Raw genomic sequence first — 23,640 nt, 5'->3', positions numbered from 1 at the left:
TTCAGAAAAGAGTTTTTGTTGTTAACCATAACTGCTCATATCCTTAAGCATAAAGATGAACTCTGTTTAGGCATTTTTCTAGACTACAGTAACATTCCTTAATGGGAATAACTTTTTGACCTTAATTTTTTAGCTTTATGATCATAACATTAAATACACTTGAGGAGAAGTCTAGCTTTCTGTATCAGACAGACACACTGCTTGAAGGAAGAGATTATTACAGGTTGAAAAATGTTGGGAATAATAAATTGTGAATGATGTCTGCCATCGGAAAGTGTTTCAAACAAGGAATTTTACCTGGGTGCTGTTCTAACCACCCAACCGTGCAACAAAATAAGTTAGATCAGGATGGATGCCAATTACCCTCTGGTGACACAGGGGTGAACACCAGTGGAATTCACCAGGGGCCAGCATTCCACAGTCCCTCCACTCTCCATCAGTGGTCTCACCTCCTGCTTCGCACCAACGGCGACCACTAGGAGACTCCATGTGCTGGTTCAGAACCCACAGCCCAGCACAGGCCTGCAATCCCAGCTACTTGGGAGGCCGAGGAAGGAGGATCACCAGTTTAAGGACAGCCTGGGCAACTATTAAAATAAAAATGTTGGGATGTACCTCACTGTTCGAGTGCTTGCCTACCATGTGTAAGGCCCTGTTAAATCCCAAATACCATGAAGGAGGAGGAGGAGGAGGAGGAAGCAAACTAGTTACATACTGTTTGGAACTAAAAACATGTCTTTCTTCCTTCTTAAAAGGTTCTGACTAAATTTGTGTACACTTACGGCACACAGCATGCGTTCTGATAGACAGATTCCCAGTGGACTGATGACTTGGTGGACTTAGAGGCATTTCCATCACCTCACACGTTCCCTGTGACATCCACCTAAGAGCTACTCTCAGCAAATCTCAAGCATAGGATACAAGATGATTTATTTATAGTCCCCAGCTGCACGGGAGACCTCCAGAGCTTTTTGACTCCCTGTAAATGAAAATGTGTACCCTTATGCCAGCGTCAACCTGTTCCCCCATGAGCCCAGGCCCAGCCCTGCTGACCTCTGTCCTACTCTACTCAACTCTCAAGGGGCTCTTTTCATGATTTCCTTCTTAAAACATTGTCGTCTATTGGCTCTGGGAGGTTTTCTCCAGACACTCCCAGGTCCTTGGATAATCGATCCTGATCTGCATACTCTTAAGTAAGGTGGCTCTTCAGGGACTAAACACCCCCATTTTCTCTCTGCACTCTCGTTAGGCAAGCTCTGGGCTTCACACACTATCTAGGCCCACGAATGCCAATTTAAACACATAGCCCGACTTTTCCTTGGAGCCCCTTTACCAATATTTCCGACTGCCTATGCAGCACTGCCACGTGAAGTTCTGCGGGCACATTAAATCTGGCATGCCTCAAATCAAATGGAAGGTTCCTCCCCAAGCCTGGCCTTCCTCCCATCTTCCATGGCCGAGTTGAGCTGCACCCTGAGGAGCCCAATCCTGACATATGCCCGCCTTCACCAGACCTCTTACACAGTGCCAGGACCCAGCACCCACTTCTCCCTCACTCCCAGGTCATTTGCCTCTATCAGTCCCTACCACACCATCCCAGACCAAACCACCATCTTCTCTCACCTGGACTACTGCTAGAACTTTCTAAGTGTTCCTGCCCACATCCAATATTGACCTTCAATCCATCCTTCGCCGGGCAGGCTTTTCCATATGCAGACTCGTTCACTTGATTCTCCCACTGGGGACCGTGTGACCGGCATCCATTGCCGAGGTGAAGGGGCACAGAGCACTTGGGCTACCTTCGGGGCTCCGTGACCTGGCCCCTGCTCATCCCGCCTCACCCTCCGCTTCGCTCCCCACTCCAGCCACACCGGCCTTGCTTCAGCGTTCTCTGCCCAGTCTCCTCTAGAACTTTCCACCTGCCCTCTCTTGCAGTTACTGTGATATTCACCGACTGATTTTTTGAGAAGTTGATTTTCTCTCTCCACTGAAGGATTGTTTGTAAAATCAGAACCAAAATCACATACATTTATTTTCATATTTGACCCCCAAACATCTTGATTACTTGGAGTTAGTGTTCTATACACACCTGTTGGATGAACAAAGGTCAGATCAGAGGTAACGGATTTGTGATTTATCTGGTCAGACTCTTGGGTAGAATGGGAAGCGAAGCAGGTTGAAGAAAGAGCTGCCACTCACAGTACCCAAGAAAGCAAGCGTGGGCGAGGTCAGTTTGCAGGAATTGAGCCAACATGGAACACTTCATCTCCAGAAAAACATTTCCTCAGCCTTGGCAATTTTGTTAATGTTTCCTGGCATAAGGCATCTGGACTGAAAAATGGAATTTCTCACAGATATCCCTTCCTCCTTCCTTCATGGAGGAGAGACCCACTTCACAGCCCAACTTGAAGTTGTCAGAGTTTCTCTCCAGGGTCCCCAGGTTTGTCAGCACAGGTGCCACACACGGCTTCACTCCGAGAAGTGGCGGGGCCTGCAGGTGAAGCAGGTGGTGGCCAGCCCTCTGCTCCCTGTGGGCAGCACCTCAGCTCCCCACTCCCTCCTCCCAGAGACAATTGAAAGTCCCGATAACAAGGCAGAAATACAGCAAGTTCCAGAACCTCAGGAAAGGGGTGCCGGGTGAAAAACAGGACATGCACTTAAATCCGAGTCTCAGATATGTGATATATTGCTAATGTATCAGCGTGTATCTGTGTGTACACTGTTTGACGTGATTTGCTGCATCAGACAGCTCTGACCAAAGCCCACACGTCCACTCATCCCCTCACCCAGCATTTTAGTGCCAGTTGTGGGTCAGTCGCTGTTCCAGCTGCTGGAGCTCAGTAGTGACTAAGGTAAAGTCCCTCGTGGGGCTCAGTCCATAATGCAAACCAACCTGGTTGCCTGTAAGCTAACAGGCTGAGCCTCAGAGGGCAGTCCACCCACCACTCCCAACCAGCCCTGGGGACGCAGGGTCCACCTGCCACCGCTCAGCCCCCTCAGGAGAGGACACTGTCACACCGAAATGTCCACAGTGATTACCGTTGGTTTTGGGAATTCACATGGTCTTAATTTCTTGATTTCTCTGCATTTTCCTCATTTTCTAAATGAGTATTTCTGACTTGTCAGAACAGCATGAATTGCTCCATTAACTCCAGTTGCAAAGAGAGTCACTTTTTTGTTATTTTTCAATTAGTGGTTCAAGTCCCAATCTGAATCCATAACAGGAAGTCTCTTATCAGCTTGGGAGATGATTTGCACCCCACCCCCTACCCCAGGACTGTCCTGGGGTCGGGTGGGAGGGGCAGAGAGAGCATCCCCCAGTCAGGCAGAGCTGAGGTCCTCCCCCTGTGGAGGGCAGGCCTCAGCCACCCAATAGGAGGAGCCAAGCCACTGTCACTGTGTGCTTCCTACAATAGGGCATTAAGTGTCAAAATACCCCAATGTGTACCTAATATGCAGAATTTAGAGCTCAGATCTTTGCATTGCCATGCACGACCGCTTCCTAGGAGATGACTGACCTGACCATCCCATGCTGACTCATGGCTGGTTCTAGTCTGTCCACCCCTTCAGAACCTCCCCGTCTCCTCCCAACCAGGTGTCCATGCCTCAGAGATCCCATAGCCTTCCCTGTAACTACACAGAGTACCGAGGACCTAGTTTTGTGGTCGGTCCTCCTCAGCCACAGGATCAACATCTGCAGATTCAACCAACCCCAGAGCAAACACCGAGAAAAAATATCTATCTATATTGAACACATACAGATATTGCCATTATTTCCTAAATAATCTAGTAAAACAGCTGTTCACTTTGTATTGGGAGTTATAAGTAATGTTAGAGATGATTTATGGTATCTGAAAGGATCATATAGGTATAGGCACACACTATACCTCTTTATGTAAAGGACTCGGGCATCAGCACATTTTGGTGTCTGGGAAGGTCCTAGAACCAACCTCTCATGAATCCCAAGGTACAACTGTGCTCTTCTCCATCTGTCAGAAGTTACAGTGACTGGGAGACCAAATCCTTCCCCAGGAGCCTGTCAGTGAGTCCAAGAGGGCCCACACCAGCCTTGAAGATCCCCTTACAAAGTTCTGTAACATTTTGCTGATTCTTAGTGGTGAAAAAAGTACTAATGTAATCTCTAGACAGTCATCCCAATTCATTTACAGAGAATTCATAAATTAAACAAAAGAAATCATCTTGAGTACATTTCTCACTACCCAACAACAGACCTGATATGGATTTCCTAAGCCCACATCAGGCAAAACCTTATCTCTGTGCCTTTATCCTACCCGGGTAACTCAATGGTAAAGTCACCTATTGGGGCAAATTTTAAAATTTAGAAATAAAACAGACATTATCATCTCATGTACATATATGGCTGCATGACTGATGTGATTCTACAATATATATAATCAGAAAAATGAGAGATTACACCCCATTTATATATGACCTATCAAAATGTATAAATGCATTCTACTGTCATGTACAACTAATTAGAACAAATTTAAAAATTAAAAATTAAAAATAATTTAATTTTTGGTACCTGAATGGACCAAGGTAGTACATCCTGATAAATTTAATCAACAAAGGATTCATTTTTTTAAAAGTAACATTTTATCTCGCTGGCATTGGTGCGGTCTCTTCTGCCTAAACATTTCATAACTGTCCACATATGATTCCAGAGAGTAGAGTTTTCCTTTTCATCATAGATAAAACCAGTGGAAAGACTTTTCAATTCACTTCAAGCCATGGCTAGCGTTCTTATCAAAATGAGGCAAAATGATAATCAATTTTGGCTTCAATATCTCACAAGGCTAATATCATAGAATTCCAGTGCAGGAAGGGGATTTTAGAGGTCAACGGGGATTCTCTTCTCCTACAGCTGAGAAGACGGAGACCCAGGACCGCCAATACATCAAGTCAGTCACCTCGCTTACCATCCAGTCAATAACCCACTAGGTGAGGCTACAGCTTGAAAATGGTTTGTCCCCACCCAACATTGTGTTGACAGGTGATGGGGCCTTTGGGAGGGCACTGGGGTCATGAGAGATCCAACACAAATGGATTGCTGCTTTTTTCAAGGGACTAGGCTACGTCTCTCAGAAACTGGATTAGTTACTGCAAGAGTGGGTCGTTTTTAAAGTGAGTTTGATTTTCCAGGCTTGCTCTCTTGCTTCCTTCCTCACCTCTCTCATTTGCTTATCCACCATGAGGCCCTCATGAGAAACCAAGGCCAGTAACTTGATCTTGGGCTTTCAGAACTGTGAGCTAAACAAACTTCTTTTCTTTATAAATTACCCAGCCTTGGGTATTTTGTTACAGCAACTCAAACTGTAGTAAGAGAGTTAACAACTCTTATGTGCCAGCCCTGGAGGGGGGAGTCCAAGGATGAATAACCATACATGGAGGAGTCCACTGTCCTTGTTGAAGCTGGAACTAGTACTCAATGCCCGGGCAAATTCCTGCCTTCCCAGGAAGGCAGGCTATCAGAATGGCTTCTGATCTCTTTGGGATACTGAAGTGAAATGTCACTTGGAACCTGTCTGCATTATCAAATACCCACTCAACCCCACACCCCAAGAGTTGGACTTGCCACCAAGGTGTCACTTACACACAGGTAGACTAATAACCTCTTTTGAAATGAAGAAGATTTGGGGACCCATTTCCAAAATCATACAAACAACATTCAACCCAATGGCATTTCCAAATCCCCACATGACTTTGAATGCTTCCTCCTTCATTTCAAGCCACAGCTAAATTATCTATGCCCTGGAGCATAAAAACGCAGTGCATAAATCAAAAACAAGCCAGTTGTTTTTTTCTGTGCTATTGCAGAAATATCAATTTGCCACATCATTTAGCAGGAAAGAAGAAAACTCCAGATGGGATCGGGGGAAGCATGAGCAATGAGCCTGATAACTTGGGGGAAAACTTGGAATTTCTGACCAAATTGAAAATTCCTGATAGTTCCAGGGAAAGATGTTACCAAGTACATACAGTTGGGTCAGGAGAACTGTTCCCCTTCCCGATAGACTCTGCGTTTATTTAAATCAGATCTACTTCTAATTCCCTCCCTATAACTGAACTCCTTGGCCTGCACTCCCCAAAACGAACTTGTTTCCTTTGTTTATTTTTATAACTTATTAGGGTCTTCCCATAAAACACAATCCAGATTCTGTATCTACCTTGGTGAGCATGAATCTAAGATTTTTAACTGCATAGGAGAAAATTCATACACACACACACACACACACACACACACACACACACCAGAGGATGCTGCTGGAGGATGCTTCTGTGAAGGCCTGAGGCTCAGAGGAGCAGGGCCCGAGTGCAGGTCCTTCTCCATGGGGCATGATCCTTTGTGGTCTCCTACCTACCTCCGTGGCTTCATCTCCTTATCATCTACTTCATGAGTCATTCATCCATCAGATCTAGACTAGCTTCCTTCCACCCGTCTCAACCACCAACTGAAACTCCAGCTCCACCCCTGGAGAGCTTCAGCTTCCCTGTCACAAGCCTCACTTTGCTCTGAGGTCCTAATGCTCTTTGACCTAGGTGCCCCTTGATAATAAATCGCCTAATACGAGTTTTAGGGTTTTTTCTTTGCATTATTTCTTAATTGCTTTGTTGTGTTTGCCTGGACGCTTCCCTGAGCTGTGAACCCATTTTCTACAGAATCAAAAGTCCTAGTTCCCCGTTCTAGTTTCCTCTCAACTTTTCCCAACTAGTCTGCACAGTGATTCTCCATTTTCTTATATAAAAAAACGAGATTCCTAAAATTGCTCCTAGCCCTAATAATGAATAGCTCTAGTATTTTATCACTTAAAAATTTAGATTATCATTTTGATTTTATCCTTATCAATACTTTCAATGGCTAGAATAATTATAATACACCATAGGTGCTTGCTCCCAGGGGCGGGGGGGGGCAGGTAAGAGGGGCAGGGGGTTGTGAGATTGTTTTTGGAAGTGGCCAGAATTTCGAGGGTTAAAAATCAGGTGTCTTTGGAAAGGTCCTTCAGATTTTTGCTAGCAAGCTAAGAGAGACATAAGTCTTACCCCCCAAAAGTTGGGGGGAAGATGATGTAAACGTAGCTCGGTATTTATTGGAAGCAAAAGTCTTCCTAAAAATCCATCTTCAAAGTTTATAATTTTCAACCATCAAGAAGCAATTCTCTTACCTCCAAAGGGCAGTCTTCTGTCTCTTTGAATGAAGGGAAACGCACACATCACGTGACGGCCCAATTTAAGAAGAAAGAAATGAAACGATCAACAGTTTCAGTTTGCAATTTAGAAAGAAAGGGCAAGATCTGATCACGCTGACATGTTCCTCATTTTCTGCTTGACGAAAAAATAAAGGCACTTATGAGAACTGTCCTCTGTTATTAAAGTGAGATGATTGCCTCAGCCCTTCTAAGATGTTTTGTAATATTAATTTTTCCCTAATGACATTTTTAATATACTCTGTGATAAATCGCTGCCCTGTCCTGCTCTCTGCAGAGTGGACGTGTGGGACTGTAATGAGCATGACCCCCTGTCTCTCACGCAGATTGGAGTCATTCATTACCCAAGGCCATGGCCAATTCACAACTCTGGTCCACAAGCAGTTTTTCTCCAGCTGGTACCCAAATTTGTCCTTCCAACTGCTTCCCTCCATTCTGGAGATGCGTATTGACAGTCTAACTTTGCAGGTAAGGGAGTAAGGGGGCTTTTGTGCACCCAACCAGAGAAGGCTGGATCAGACCACAGGCAGCTCGGGGTGGGGGGTCATTCCCATACGGTCTTCAGGACGCCTGCCTCCCCTGCCTAAAGGGCAGAGCTAGCTGAATTTGGAGGCACCCTACTCCCCACTTTACCTCTCGTCAACACCACGGAATTTTGATGGCTCTGTAAAACCAAGGCTTTGAAGTGCCCCTCTCAAAAAAATTAAAAAAAAAAAAAAACTTGAATAACCTTGCATAGATTCTTTTGCTCTGATTTTAACCTATTCTCTTCCAGATGAAGGAAGAGACAAGAAATGAAGACAAGGAGAATATTAGACAACCCCCAAATTACACATGCCGATCAAACAGGATCTGTTGGCCATTCTTATGCAACAGGTATAGGAACACTGGAAACCAGTTTATTTGTGATTTCATGGTTTTATTTACACAGTCATCAACAAGTAGCCATTGCTAGGTATCAGGCTGGGCATAGAAATGCCGGCTGCTCTGGGCCTGCGTTGAGGAAGAACACTGTCAGGGAACACGCGATGAAGCAAAACTGCTCACTTCATGGAAGCCAGGAGGCAAAAAGAGAGGAGGGGGCTGTGCCCTTCAAGGACACGCCACCAGTGACCTCACTTCCTTCCACCAGCTCCCTATAGCACACAGGCTGGCCACCAAGCCTACAGGATAGGGGCCTTGGGGAACACTGAGGTTCCGGACTTTAGTACTCAGCACGTGCGTGAAGCGTCCTGCAGTCTTCAGTGTAAGAGCAGTTGCTCAGCGTGGCCAGTCACGTCCTCCCTGTCACACTCCCACCCAGGGGTCCAGCATGGCCTCCTTTTCCCAGAGGTTGGTCGAAGAGGCCCTCTGCAGTTTTCCAAGTGCTATTTTTAATTCTGGAGCACTCTCTGCTTTGTGTGCTTGTTTGCTCCTGCTTGGCTTCTTTTTATTTCACGCAATTCTGTTCTTTACAGAACGTAACTGAGCATCACTTCCTCTGGAAAACCTTCTCCGGCCAGGCCAGGCTGGGCGGAGCACATGGGTGCCTTCCTCCTTGTGCCCTTTCCAGACCATCTTATGGTCACCACCTGTCTTGGTGGCTGCAGGCACTTTCAGGGTAAGGTCTGTTCCTTCTGATTCATCACCTTCTACCTGGCAAAGCTGCAGCAGGTGCCTACTGAAGGGTGGTTCTGAGACTCCATCTTGAACACGGCAAAAGCAGCCCTGCCAGCCCCCTTCAGCTGCTGTGGCTTCCTGCCCTGCATCCCACATGGAAGGACAGCACCCTTTGTGGCTTTCAGCTAAACAGTCTGTCTTTCTTTCCCCTCCACATTTCCCACAGCCTTCCCTCGGAGTGGGACTAGCCGAGTGCGTTGCCAGAGCCGATTTGTACGCACACAAACACATGTAATGAAGATGAGAAGCTGCTAACAACTGTTCATTTTCCTCTAAGCAAATATCAATAGAATCATAAAATGTGTTAAGATATTTTTATCCAATCTGAACACAAATAAATCCTACAGTGTAGTCAATGCTTTGGAAATAAATCACAGTTATTCCACTACATGTATAAACAACTAGCGTTTGCCGAGCGTCTACTCCGGATTGAAGATTTTTCTCAGATGGAACTTGGCTTCCTCCTACCTTAATCTTCTTGTTCCCTCTGTGTCCCAGTCCCTCTCTGGTCAGACACACTCCCTGTTACCCTGCGCTGGCTGGGGATGTGGTGGTGAACAGGAGAGACAAGATCTGAAACCTCTGAAACTGAGCCAGAAAAAAAAATCTTTCTTCCTTCAAATCTCAGGTATTTTGTTACAGTGAGGACTAACACACGGAGCTGAACAAAAATGCAGATGGGTCCAAACCCTCAGAGCTTGGGTGCAGGCCTTAGCAACAGCCGTCCTGGAAGAGTCTAGAATCTAGGTGCTCAGAATGGATCAGCGTTTGACATAACACACTGCCACAGGCTTTCTTCAGAACCACCTCTAAGAAACCAGGCTGTCCCAAACCCTCAGAAATAGAATCGTTTCCCCTTTCTACTCAGAAGGCTGGGAAAGCACTCAAATCCCCAGAGGTGTGTCCCCAGCCGACCTCAAGGCATTCCTGCAGTGAAACCCAGCGTTCCCACGAGATTGCCTACTAAAAAGAAACACATCAGCAGGGCCCTAGCTGGCCCCAGGGGTGCCCAGGGTGTTTGGGGCAGGACCCTGCAGCTTGGCTTGTCAAGGAGCAGAAACTCATGGTGAAAGAGAAAGGGCACAAGCGGAGTAAGAAAGCAAAAAAAGCTTTTTAATGAAGGCTTTTGAGTAATACAAAAATAAAGAACAGGCTGAAAAAGAAAAATAATCCAGAGCTCACTCATCTGGCAAATGCCCTGCAAGCCCAGGAAGTGGTGATGTGGACGGTGTCAAGGTGAACGGGCTCGGCCTCCTTATTCCTTAAGGTCCAGGAGGGAACAGCCAACAGGAACTGCCCCAAGCGGAGCCCACAGAAGAGCTCTGGAAAATCAGTCAGAGGAACTGCCTCCAGGGGCCCCCGGGGGTGGGTGGGGGCCTCCCTGGAAAGATCTGCCCAGTAGCAGCCCCAGCTGGTGTGGGATCAGGGTCACCTGGAAGGCTCCTTAAGTCAGAGCTGGCCCCACCCCGGAGCGTCCAGCTGGGTAGTCTGGAGTGAGGCCCCCAAACTGCATTTCTAACAAGTCGCTGCTGATACTGAGGGACACAATTTCCAAAACCTGTGTATCAGGGGAAAGTTAGAACTTCAGGGAAGTCCGATGAGGTAGCGGGCACCCCACAAAGCGGGAGCCTTGTAACAAAGGCACCTGGTGAGGAAAGCCAGGCCACATCCTGGCTGCGATTGAGCCCGAGGTAGGATATGAGGCACATGATACATAAGATACCATCAGACAAGACCTTGGCAAACCAGTTACTCAACCCACTCCAGTCAGCAGAGAGCAATTGAGCTCAGAGTGGTTTTCCACCCTAAGGCAATGACCGCCTTTCCTCTCTACCCACCAGGTCTCCCACTCTCTGAACTGAAATGGCCGTTCGTACCAAACTATTCAGCTATCAGAGCCCTAACTGCTCACTCTCCTTCTAAATGAAAAGGAATTGCAAAATCCCTTTAGTTTGGTCAACGCAAGGCTGGGAATTTTCAAAAGGATCTTTAACAAGGAAGTGTACAAAGTTTTGTTTTACTTAAAAAAAATAGGAAAGAAAACTCAACCCAGATCAAGGTCAGTGTGACGAGGCAAGTTGACGACGCTCTGTCAGATGTTACAGGTTGAATTATATTCCCCACCCCAACAGATTGAAATCAGGTTGAAGTCCTTGACCCCAGTACCTCAGAATGTGACTTTATCGGAAACAGGGTCTTTCTATAAAGCCATCAAGTAAAGATGAGGTCGTTATGGGAGGGCTTAATTCACTATGACTGGTGTCCTTACAGAAGGAAGCATGGACACAGGTAAGAGGCTGTGCAGACTCACAGGGAGGTGGTGTGTGAAACAGAGCCCTGGAGAAGTGCACCTACAAACCAAGGGACACCAAGGACTGCTGGCCACACGGAGGAGCTCCAAGGGACAAGCAAGGGCTGTCCCCGAGTTTCAAAGGGAGCACGGCCTTGCCGAAACCTTGATCTCAAACTTTGGCTTCTGCAACTGTGGCCTTTGTAATCAGACAATGGCACTTATTCTCAAACCATAATAGCATGGAAAGTTTGTTTTGTACTAATTTGAGCAAATGATAAAGAACAACAATGTTCTCCAGGCTCCTATTCCTCAGAAGATTCACTTTAATCAGCTGTTACCATCCAGTGTGTGAAGGCTGATCAGTTGTACAGTGACACCTGCCAACTTCAAGGCTTGCCCAGCAGCCTGTCAATCTGGCCATCGCTTTGTTCCTCCTGCATACCTCTCTGGCTATTGATTGACGGATACTTGACCACAGGCCTGCCCAAGTAATTACTAAGTAGGCAAGAGCCACTTTGAGTGCCACCTTGCTGTGTCTGGAGAAGCTACATAAAAATCACCTGAACTCACTGGGTCAGAGTTCCCCCTTCTCAACATTTTAAAAGTCAGCATGAGACGCCATGATGATTATATGCTTCCTAACAGGAGAGGCACGTCAGTGGAGACCCTCCTGGTCTATGGTACTCTGAATTTACTGTCACCTGCGAAGATAACACATCCACCCACACAGCCTAGATTCTCTCTAGGGAGAGACCCACCCTAAAGGGATGGCAGATTAGGGTTGGGGACAGGCACGCATGTCAACAGAGACGGCCCGTGTGGGCAAGAAAACCCAGCCATGTTGTCATTAGATCTTTACCCAGAAGTCCTTAACATTCGCTCTTCCTGTGTTTAGCAACTCGCTCCCCTGTATTTCACTAAAGGGCGCATCAGTAAGTTTCGTGTGGGCATGCCCTTGTTCTAGAGATGGAGTGGAAGCATTTCCATCCCAATCTACCCATTGAACAAGGCGTTTAGAAGCCAGTCCTTCCCTCAGGGCTCAGCTGCCCTCATTCTCCCCCTCAAAGGGACCCTGAGTGGCCAGGTCAGTGGATGAGGTAGGAGCAGCTTAGCCTTCTGTGCAGGACTCCCAAGCAGGTGACACAAGGGGAGATTAAGTGTGCCTACAAAATGTATTGGATGCGTGCCACAATGATTAGAGGGGTTTTGACAAGTCTCGTCTTGACACGTTAGGGGCTTTACATTCTGTTTACAGTGGCATTCGAATGATTAAAATCACTGACCAGGTGATTCTAATACAAGAGAATAGAGCAGCTTTTGTGGTCCAAATTGAAAGAACAAATTATCACATTCTCCTTTGAAATAATAAGGAGTAGGACACTTTATCAGGTAAGCCAGCAGCTCTGCAAGGTGAATCACACATTATCACTGTGTTCTGAATTTTACTTTTGAATAGAATAATGATGCCCTTGGAGGATTTAGCCCTGGAACAAGCATGAGATCACTGGACCTCAGCCCTGCAGGTGTTTTCTTGGGCTTCACTCCTGACCCTCTGCAGCGTCGAAGATTGGTGTCATCCTGGGTGGACCTCCACATATCTCCACATCATCCCAGACTTCTGTGAACTTTAAACTGCCCGAGTTCAACACAGGACCTCACTAGGGAATCAGCCCCAGGAGTCTAAGCTACTCCTCAGACCGCCGCTGATTAAATGAGTATATTGCAGACACCCGTCTCCCCTCTGCCTCCAGTCTCCCCTGCCTCCCAGTTGCTCTTGTTGAAGCTGGCCGCAATTTAGTGAGTAAGCATTGCAATAAGTTCTGTGTATACATTCCATCACCTACCAACAATCTGTAGCTGTGCTACTACCTCCACGTATTAGCCTGAGGGTCACTGGTTTTTCAACACTTTACAGAGGAGCATTAGTAAGTCCAGTGAGGAGACTGAACTTAACCCTGAGGTATGATGTCTCATCCTTAGCTGGGTGCAGTGGTGCACACCTATAATCCCTGAGACTCCAGAAGCTTTTCAAGTTCCAGGTCAACCTTAGAAACTTGGTGAGACCCTCACCAAGACCCTGCCTCAATAAAAAATATAAAGGTCTGGGGATGTGACTCAGTAGTAAAGCACCCCTGGGTTCCATCTCCAGTACAAAAACAAAAAACTAGTCCTTATATAGCTCATATATGTAATCATGTGTATGTCCTTCAAGGAAAAGTACCTCAGGGCTGTGAGTCTCAGCCCAGCATAAAAGGAAGAACCTGCACCAGTGAGGTTGGGAAACTACCCTTTGGGCAGGGCACCAGGGAAGGCACACTCACTGCCCAAGACACTCAGGACACCAGAAGCCGCTGCCCTCAAGTGCTTCCAGTAAGGAAACCGAGTAAGGAAGAGGTCACAACACAAAGCCATAAATCCTATGAGCGAGTAAACGCAATGTGACACCCAGCCCTGGGCTCCTGAGCCGGGTAGGGTCAGGAAGTCACATCCCCCCAGGGAGGGCAGAGCCCAGCAGTAGTCCAAGGCTATTTGGTCCCACCTGGGTCGCCAGAGTCCTGGGAAGACAGGGCTATTTGTGTTCTTTCATTGGAAAGAAAGGGAATTGGAGATCCTGGTTGTTAGTCTTAGTGCTATGATCATTAATCAGGTGAGGGAAATTTTTTAGATGACAAAATATCAGGCTAAATATACCTCAGATGACTATTTGGGGACTTGGGGACACTGTGGCTCACCTTGCCGGTGAGGAATGCACCTGTTCATTCCTTGGTTCCCAGGATGACCCCATAGCCTGGTTTCAGGCCCTGACCTAGGGTAACCTCATAACTGAAAACAAAGACACAGGAAGTAAGCCTACAAGACCCTCAACATCTTCATGAAAACGTGTCTGAAACAGGCAAATGACAAGGTGCCCAGCAGCTGTAGGAGTCAGGGGAATCCATGTCCTCTCCTCGTTTCCCCCGAAATCCTGCCAGGGAGCCCAAAGGATAATAGCAGCTAGAGACTTGGGGATTCGTCAGGAAGAGACCGCTGCGATGGGATTCTCTCCGAGGACCAGAGAAGGGGTCCGGATCAACCTGTCTCAGGAATCAGGTTTAAGTCTTTCTTGGATTTCAAGTTTGATGCTGACTGCACAGTGACTTCCCGCAAAAGCTCTGAACCCGAGTGGGTTCTGGGAAGGGACACAGGCCCTCAAGGCGTGTGCTAGGCACATGACATAGACCATCTACCTCACCCTCAGTCTCCGATGCCAGGACAGTGTCTCATTGTACTGCAGAGAACCAAGAGTCTGAAAGAGTAGCTCCCCGGATCCCGTGGCCCATGGGTGGCAAAGCTGGGACACGTACTGGACACCAAGTTCTCGGGGCAGTTCTTCTTCAGTCAGTAAGCAGACCTGGGCAGCCTCGCCCCAGGAGAAAGCTCTGCGTTTTCCTGGGCCCTGAAGATCTTTAACGTGAGGCAGCTGCAGGCCGTTGCTCCGGAGTCAAAGAGGCTGGGAGAATTGCTTTCCAAGGCGACCCACCTGCTGTGAAAGGGGCGCACCTGAGCCCAGGCCTTCCTTCTGCCTATAAGAAGCCTCTGAGCCAGGGCCCCTGGCTCTTGGGTCTCCCGAGCTCCTGATAGCACCATGTGGCTGCCGCACCCCTTCTGGCTCTGCTGTCTCTTGCCTCTTGCTTTCAGTGGCCAGCTTGAGCCTCAGGTGCCGGGTGGTCTGGGCGTGCTCCGTTGTGGGCTGCAGAGTTTTCAGTTCACCATAGACCTCCCCACCCGAGAAGTGGCTCCCGTGCTAACGGCGTGGGGTAAGGGCGGCCACCCAGCCGCGATGGCTCCCCTGCCCCCGCTCTCCACCTTCCTCACCTCCGTGAACTTCGCAGCCTCTGATGCGGAATGTGGGCCCAAGAGCCACTTCTGGAGTTGCGACCCTCGACTGCCTCTCGTTGGCGGCACCCCTGGTGTCCAGTGGCACATGTGGCTGCTCTTGCCTGGCACTGGTGACCAGGATGACTGACCCCTGGTGCTTTCCCCTCTCCCTTCCCCAGATGAGCAGGGGCTGCCACACCGGCTGGGAAATAACTCCGACTGTGGCACCTGGGTCAGGGAGGGACCCGGTGGCTCCGTGGTGCTGGAAGCAAGCTACAGCGGCTGCTACGTCACTGAGTGGGTGAGTAGGACCCCCTTGTCGGCCAGAGACCTCCTCCTGCAACCAGGCAGGCTGACTCCCCTGGGGCCTGTGCCTGCAGGGATCCCAGTACGTCATGCCAGTCAGAGTGGAAGGGACAGATACTGCTGGACGCAAGATGGTCATGAAGAGGCGGCTGCTCAGGTGTCCTGTGGACCGTCCAGGTAATGGCTGCAAGAGGTCAGGATTGGGTGGGAGGGGCTGCTGGAAGGTGCCCTTGGCCTCTGCCACCAGCTCTGTGCATGACACTCGTGAGCCACCGCTTCTCCAGCCCTCGCCTCCCTCCAGCAGTCCTTGGGGTAACTGCCTGTTGACGATCACTGGCTGCCGGTACCCCGGAGCAGACTTGGCATGTCGTTTCACCCATTCCCGGCCTGGTGGTGTGGCCCTTGCAGTCAGCCTGCCCAAGGGCCTGTCAGTGAGCAGTAGAGCTACACTTCCAGCATTAGCCCAAGACCTGGAGTCCCCGCCCAGGAAGCAGGCGCCAGGGGATTTAGCAAACAATTGGGAAAGACTAGGGCTTATCTCCTACCCACGGTGAGGCTACTGGCTCATTAAACTGGGGAACTGGCAGAGACGATGATGCTGAATTTCAGAAAACGTTGCCTGGTCCTGAGAGTCCACCTTGCTCTCAGCCGCTGGAACTGGACCACACTTTCCACCGTCTGCTCCTCTGAGCAGCCTGGAGAATGAGACAAAGTGAGGAGTCGCCCCAGGCCTGTGTTTTAAAAGATCCTCAGGTAGCTCGTCTTAGGAAGGAAGGGCTGTTACCTGGAAGGAGCCCTGCTGCTGCTCTGGTCTTGCTGGTGTTCCCTCCTAGAAAGTACTCGGGAGGCCCACAGGTGGCTTGACTTATCGTGTCCCTGACATCCCAGATTTAACCTAGGCACGTAACGCGCGCAGACCTACAGCCGTCGTCTCTGGGTCTGGGTACTCGGTGTTGAGCTTTGTAACACTGACGATCTGCCAGCTCAGCTACTGTCCTCCTCAACACCCAGCTCCGCACGCTCCAGATGCTGACCTGTGTGACTCTGTGCCAGCGAGAGACAGGCTGCCCTGTGCACCTCCACCCATCTCTCGAGGAGACTGTGAGGTGCTGGGCTGCTGCTATGGCTCGGCAGAGGAAGAGGCGGGCTCCTGTTACTATGGAAACACAGGTGAGTGAGTGACCTGTCTCTGAAGCCCAGGAAAGCAAACACCCACGGTGGTAGCTGGAGGCTGAGGTAAGGCTAGGCCTCCGAGCTCTGGGACCCAGGAACCGCTTCCTTCAGCCTCCATCGATTCACCCAGGATCCAAACCAAAGCAAACCCTCTGGAACCTCAAGGATCCAAGTCAGGTACTTGCTAACAGAAGGGGAAACCTAATCTTCTCCTAGGGGATGGACATGCTGGCGGCTGATACGTTGTGCAGAGTCTCATTCCAAGAAGTCTTTTCCAGGCCTCAAATCGTGCTCCAAGCTTGTTTTTTAATTGTGAACAAACGGGTACATCTTGTTTCTGTTTGTACATGAAGTAGAGGCACACCATTTGGGTAATGGCTTGGTTCATTGTTCTTTCCTTCCCCCCACCCTTCCCACCCCTCTATACAGTCCCTCCTTCCTCCAGTCTTACCCCCTCCCACCCCCCATTACGTGTCCTCATCCACTTATCGGCGAGATCATTCATCCTTTAGTTTCTTGAGACTGCCTTATCTCACTTAGCATGATATTCTCCAATTTCATTCATTTGCCTGCAAATGCAATAATTTTATTCTTTATGGCTAATATTCAACCTAGATGCCCTTCAGTTGATGAATGGATAAAGAAACTGGGGGTGTGTGTGTGTGTGTGGGTGTGTGTGTGATATACAAGCTTCCCTCTCAATAAGCATCTCTCAGATGTGAATTCTGGGAAGAGGGGGTACCATCCCAGGTTCACAAACGAAGCTGACGCAAGGTGGTTATGATCCTTGCCTTGGGCCAAATGGTGGCCCTGCTGCCGCCTCGGCTAGGCTGTGATGCCAGAACAGCTCTGAGCTACGTCGGTGGACTTTGGTCCAGCCGGCTCTATCGAAGGAGCAACGACCAGCTCTCACGGCTGCTCTGGTGTTGCAGTGACCTCACACTGTACCCAAGAGGGCCGCTTCTCCATCGCCGTGTCCCGGAGCGCAGCCTCGCCTCCGTTGCGCCTGGATTCCGTGTACTTGGCCTTCGGGAACAACAGCGAATGTGACCCTGTGATGGCAACGCGTGCCTTTGTCCTGTTCCAGTTTCCATTTACTTCCTGTGGCACCACGAGACGGGTAAGCACTGCTGCCCAGGGCGTTGCTCCTGGTTCTAGAAGTGGGGGGCTGTGTCCTCGTGACTGCTAGAGGACAGCTGGAACGTCCTGGCCAGGAAGGACCGTTCTGACCGCTGGGGTTCAGGATGGTCTGTGGAGCCAGTAAGGCATCACCTGAGATGACCGAGGCCTCCCCTGGGCACCAGCGACGCCATCTCAGCAGTAGCATGGCTGTCTCCAAGCTACTGAGAAGAACAAGGTTTCCTCCCACTGTCCTGGGAGCCAGGGTGCCGACCTGGAGTCAGGTCTGCTTCATCTCGGCAGCCTCTGCCCATCTGTGCTGCAGCGAGCTATGCCTCCAGATCAATCGCTGCCAGGAGCCCCTGCCCCGCTCCTGCTCAGGGCAGGAAGTGTCACAGGCCGGGGAGCGTGGCTGAGAACCAGGTCGGAGGAAGCATTGGGAATGACGGACTTCTCTTCACCACCTCCTTAGACCGCTGGAGACCAGGTGGTGTACGAGAATGAGCTGGTGGCCACTAGGGATGTGAGGACCTGGGGTCGTGGCTCTATCACGCGCGACAGCATCTTCAGGTAAGGTCTTGGTTGACCTGATTGACCAGAGTAACTTCCCTCAGTCCATAAAGCAGGCCAAGGTGAGTGCACAGAGGAACCCTCAATGGGAGAAGGTCACTGCCTGGTTCTGCTGGTCTTGCTGACCATTGAAGTCCACCTGCATCACTGTACCAACTTGATCTTGGCCCTCACCTGGACTCCTGTTCTTCCCCTGAACTGTGAACTGGTTTAAAGCCATAGTAGACTTCTCCCTTCTTCCATGGTCCACGTTGGAGCCTCAGGAATCCCTCAGACCTTCCCTCAGCCACATCCCATGCTTTAAGCATCTTTAAGCATCTTGGCTTTCAGACGTGAGGCTAACATGGCCATAACTCGGCCCCTGAGCAAACGACTCCTATTCCTCCACCCGCCCCACCGGGTGACACTTGCCCCTGACCTGCTGTGCCCCGGCCCCAGGGGAGAGTCGGTCACAAGCCCTTCCTGCCCCTGGCTTAGCTCTGGGTCGGGCCATCCTTTCAACCGTCGGTTCTGATCTCCGTCACGTCGAGATGCTTCCCGACCACCACCTCGACTGTAGGCACGTGTCCCTCAAGGTGTTTGTTTCTTGCGTGGCTCTTACCTTCAACTCGCGTTGGTCCTTCTTACATAGGGGCCACCCCAACTAAAATACAACTCTCCCCGGGTAGGAACCACATCTGCCATGCCCAAGAATGTGCGTAGCACCTAGTACTGGGTGGCCTTTAGGAGTTAAAATGAAAGAGGTATGGCCAGCCCCCTCAAGCTAGCTGAAACCTTGTTTTTTTGACTCAGACTTCGCGTCAGCTGCAGCTACGCCATAAACGGCGACACGTTCCCAGTTAACGTCCAGGTTTTCAGTCTCCCACCACCCCTTGCTAAGGCCCAGCCTGGAGCCCTCGCTCTGGAACTTCAGATCGCCAAGGGTAAGACCCTCGTGCCTGGAGTGCCTGTCCTGCGACCGGTCCTTCGTGGTTCTGGGCAGAGATGCTCACTTGGTAACAAGATGTTTGCACAGGTGTCCACTGGGGTGACAGGCTCTCAAGTGACTTGCGGGTTCCTAGCTGTTTGTACCACTTCAGCTTCTTATTTCGGCTTTGTACAGATAAAAACTATGGCTCTTACTATGCTGCCGGGGACTACCCAGTGGTGAAGGTGCTCCGGGATCCCATCTACGTAGAGGTCTCTGTCCTCCACAGAACAGACCCCAACCTGGGGCTGCTCCTGCGACAGTGCTGGGCCACGCCCAGCCCCAGCCCCCTGCGTCAGCCTCAGTGGCCCATACTGGTGGAGGGGTAAGTGGTCCTCCCGTACACAGGCACTGGTGCCCTGAAGCCTGTCCTGACTGCGGGTCTCCTGGCTCAGGTGTCCCTACGCTGGAGACAATTACCAGACCCGCCTTATCCCCGTCCAGAAAGCCCCCAGCCTGCCACTTCCCTCCCACCGCCAGCGCTTCAGCATCGCCACCTTCGGCTTCGTGGACCCTGCGAGGGCAGAGGAGGCTCTTGGGGGGCAGGTATGACATTCCCTTCCACACCACTCGTTGGAACTGACTCGCCTTAGCACTGTCCCCATCCTGCCACTCCTCAGCCAGGTCGGCCCTTCAGTGCTTCCTGCTGGCCCTGCCTTAGCGGCCCCAGATGGCCATCACTCATGTCACTGGTGTTACCTGGGTCCTAGTTCTTCAGGGCTGTGGTGACATCAGCTTGGACATACCAAGATGTCCCGATAACTTTCTCAACCCTACCTGGGGAGATGAAGCAGGTCGAGGTGTCTGACCTGGAAGCACTACACCATGACCCAAGTTCTGTTGACCCCCAGGTGTATCTGCACTGCAGTGTGTCAGTCTGCCAGCCTGCGGGGACATCGTCCTGCATGGTAACCTGTCCTGTCACAAGTGGTGAGTATGCAGTCTACCCTAGTGGGTACGCAAGGGGATCTCCATGCCAGTGCCTAACAGCTCTTAGCTTATAGCCGAGTGACTCAAACTGAGGCTTATCGATAAAGCTCCTCTAGGTACTAGTCACATGTCATTAGCATGGAGACCACCAACTCCCTAGAATGCCAGGTCCTTTATAATAGAAGCAATAAAGAGCCAACCCAAGCTCTTACCCAGATAAACTTTAATAAAACCAGAAGCCAAAGCCGTCTTTGGCCCACGTCTGACTCGCTTTCACAAAACACCTGGCCGGGTAACAAATGTAAATCTCAACAAATGTAAACAACATTTACATTTGTAAATTAACAAATGTAAACAAATACACACCCAAGGGCAGGTCTGGGACGTGGTCTAAATAGCCAAATAGCTGGAGTGATGGTGGACTTGGCACTGGGCTGTGTCCGGCAGACCCAGTGCTGTTAGTGTGCACTTCCACAGGGTACCATCTGGTGCTGGTCTCTCCCTCAGCTTGGGATTCATAACCCCTAACGCTCAGTCACTTCTGGCTATCAGAAAACAAAATACTTGGAGTAACCAATTGGTAGTTACTGGGCAGGGCATTGTGTCAATTCCTTACCATTCAACTTGATGTGCATTATCCCACTTCTAAAGGACTGAGCCACCTAGATTGACTTTTTTTTTCCAGCTGGCAGACTTAAACATTTCTGCTCTTACTTCCTGTTTTAACAGTAACATATCCTTCCCTGTGATACAAGATAAGTGGACTATAAATAGGCTGCTGTCAAAGTGCCCCTTTTGTAAAGTAATTTGGAGACTGTTTCTAACATCGCAGCCCCTATGCCCTGATTCTGGTCAACCTGAGGCAACGGCATTGGTTTCGAGGCCTTGGGCCTGCACAAGTTCCCGTTAACGTGCCAAGGCGAGGCGTTAGCAAGGCTGGAACGGCTCTGCCTATGGGGCCCTTGGCTTTGTGTCCTAGCACTCCCTACACCTGACCCATGTGTCCAAAAATTAAAATTGCAACACGCTCGGCTCTCCTATCTCCAACAGGAAGAAAATCTGAGCTCTCTCTTCAGAACAATACTGCCAGTATCTCCAGCAGTGGCCCCATGATTTTACTCCAAGCCTTGAAAGACCCTCTGGAGAAGTCCCACAAATATTTAAGTGAGTGCCGGAAACTTACCAGCTACCGGAATCCGCAGACCTGAACTCCTACTTGTCCCTGGTTTACTGCCATCTCCTTATAGAGGAAGACTCTGGGTCTTAGTCAGGACAGACCCTGTGGCATTCGCTCACTGACCTTTCCATCCCCAGGTGCGCAGGTGGATGCCAAGGCTCTGTGGGTGGCAGGCCTTTCCGGTACCGTAATCATCGGAGTCTTGTTGGTATTCTACTTGGCTACCAGGAGACGGAGATGAGTTCCTCAGAACAAATGTGTCGAATAAAGCCAGCCTGCATTGCCAGCGTGCCAAGCTTGTCACTTGATAGGCTAGTTCTAGGCCAATTCTTTACCTACCTGCTCTCGATCTCATCTTGCCAGGCTGGGGTGGTGCCACACCTGAGAAAAGAATCAAGTCTTGGACACATCTTTCTGAGCAGGACAGATGTGTAGAATTTCAAGGCTGACAATTCAAGCTGTGTGTGTGTGTACTAAGTTACTCAGGTTTAACAGGCTGTAGAGACTCGAAGGGGAATAGAACAAAATTCTTCCATTAGATTAGAACAACTAAATGAGGGTAGAACTAGTTCACAGCTTGCCAGGGATCTTCCAGACCACTGGTTCTTGAACTTCAGTGAGCACCAGGATCACAGGGGGACTGGGAGAAAGCATTTCTAGTCCCTCCCTAGAGTTGGATGCAGGAGGTCTGCATGGAGACTTCACCTTGCATTTCTAACTTCTGAGGTGTTGCTGGTCCTATTCTGAGCATGAGACTTTGAAAACCAGAGTCTGGAGCCATGACAAAGGCAACTTCTGATCATGGATTGGACAACTAGAGGTGGCTTGATCAGAAGAGGCTTTATCTTCAGCCTCCTACTGGAGTGAGCCCAAGGCTGGTGAGGAAAATGGTGCAGTCAGTGACTTCTCAGGGTTGGTGTCCTGTTCAAGGAATGTTCTAGTAAGTGATGCTGTTGGTCACGCTCCAGGGCATTCAGATGTTAAACGCTCAGGCAGGGTGTGCTCTACTCCTGGGCACTGTAGTCTCCTGGTGACAGCAGCTGCCCTGGGTGCTGTTGCTACTGTACATGTACCTCATGGAAACCTGATGTGTGGGCATTTGTCCCCACTGTCTAGAATTGGGGACCCCTAGAGGGTGGAAAAACATATTCAATGTCACTTGGTCAACAATGAGTTGAGCTAGAACTCAAAATTCAGTCTAATGGCCAGATGTCATTTTTAATTCCATGTGGTACAAAAGATACTCAGCTCTCCAGGGGCATCGGTTTCCCATGCCAGGCGCAGGTTCAGCTTGAGGGCTGCATTCTATGCAAAGTTCTGACAACCTGTGCTGAAGGCCAAGCCCCGCCCCCCAGGGGAGAACAATGGTCTGATTGCAGCAGAGGTGGTGGATAACTTGGTCACAATGTAACTGTGACTCAGCTTGGTTGCAAAGAGATGAAATGCATTTAACACATCAAAAATTTCAACATAATAAACTCAAGTTTTCGTCTTCATATTCAGCCTGCGAAGGCTAGGATATCTATTGCAAGTCTTGCATTGTGAACATTAATTAGAAATACTATACACTTCTAAATAGTTTTACAACTTCTTCCATATACCCAGCCACACTTTCCAATAACTCAATGTATGTCTTTAAAAGAATGAAGTTTGACCCTTTTACTAACCACCTCAAGTGCTTCATAGCAGCATTGTCTAGGACCTGCCATGCATGAGTCCAAAGGCCACTCCAAATGTGTATGGGAAGTGCCATCTGATGGGCAGCCTGTGTGCACTGGTGAGTGGTGTCTCTCCAGGAAAGCTGCCCAGCAACAGTGGCAGACAAGCGTCATGTAACCAATGGGAAGAAGCTGGGGTAAGAGTGCCTGGGAAAGGGGGTCACCCTTCCCATAAGAGAAATATGTGCATGTTGTGATCATGGGTTTGTGGCTCATCTGTAGGTCAAAGCAAGAGTGCAGGGTCCTCTACCTGGAACTGACCTGAGAAGCTAGAAATCCGGCTTCCCACAGAGGAGGCTGGTCTGGCGCTGACACATGGGTTATTCACTCAGGGAAAGTGAAAGCACAATACCAGATGTACACTGTCACCAAAGACAGGACAATCCTGGTGCTTAGTCCTCTACCTAGAACCTTCCAGACCCCTCTAGGGGCTTCTTGGGCTGTTACATTAACACCCTGTGAGCCTCCAGAGAGAGCTGAGTACTTAATTCCCTTGGGCTTTGCCAGTGCACCTCTTCCAGTAATATGTGAGGAGCAATGGCCCAGAGAGCACACTGCTGCAGAGAGACGATGCTGACTTCCCAACCCTGCGGTCCTTATCAAGGTGGTCTGGTCAACAGGGAGAGGAATACTTTTGGAGGGAA

General features: G+C 49.5%; 1 protein-coding gene across 1 annotated transcript; it reads left to right on the top strand.

Moving 5' to 3' along the window:
• Positions 1–14,998: 14,998 nt before the first annotated feature.
• On the top strand, positions 14,999–22,390 carry ZP4 (zona pellucida glycoprotein 4; the record flags this gene model as incomplete). Its single annotated transcript, XM_079107759.1, has 11 exons — positions 14,999–15,065; positions 15,195–15,437; positions 16,354–16,512; positions 17,448–17,635; positions 18,107–18,204; positions 18,997–19,127; positions 19,307–19,496; positions 19,567–19,717; positions 20,023–20,101; positions 21,110–21,265; positions 21,416–22,390. 11 exons carry the CDS (start codon positions 14,999–15,001, stop codon positions 21,517–21,519), a joined length of 1,566 nt encoding a protein of 521 aa, XP_078963885.1. The 3' UTR covers positions 21,520–22,390.
• Positions 22,391–23,640: the final 1,250 nt, after the last annotated feature.

Source organism: Sciurus vulgaris (genome assembly GCF_902686455.1).
Source record: "Sciurus vulgaris genome assembly, chromosome: 12".
Taxonomy (NCBI): domain Eukaryota; kingdom Metazoa; phylum Chordata; class Mammalia; order Rodentia; family Sciuridae; genus Sciurus; species Sciurus vulgaris.
The sequence above is the reverse complement of the archived record's forward strand: the minus strand, read 5'-3'. Positions and strand labels throughout refer to the sequence as shown.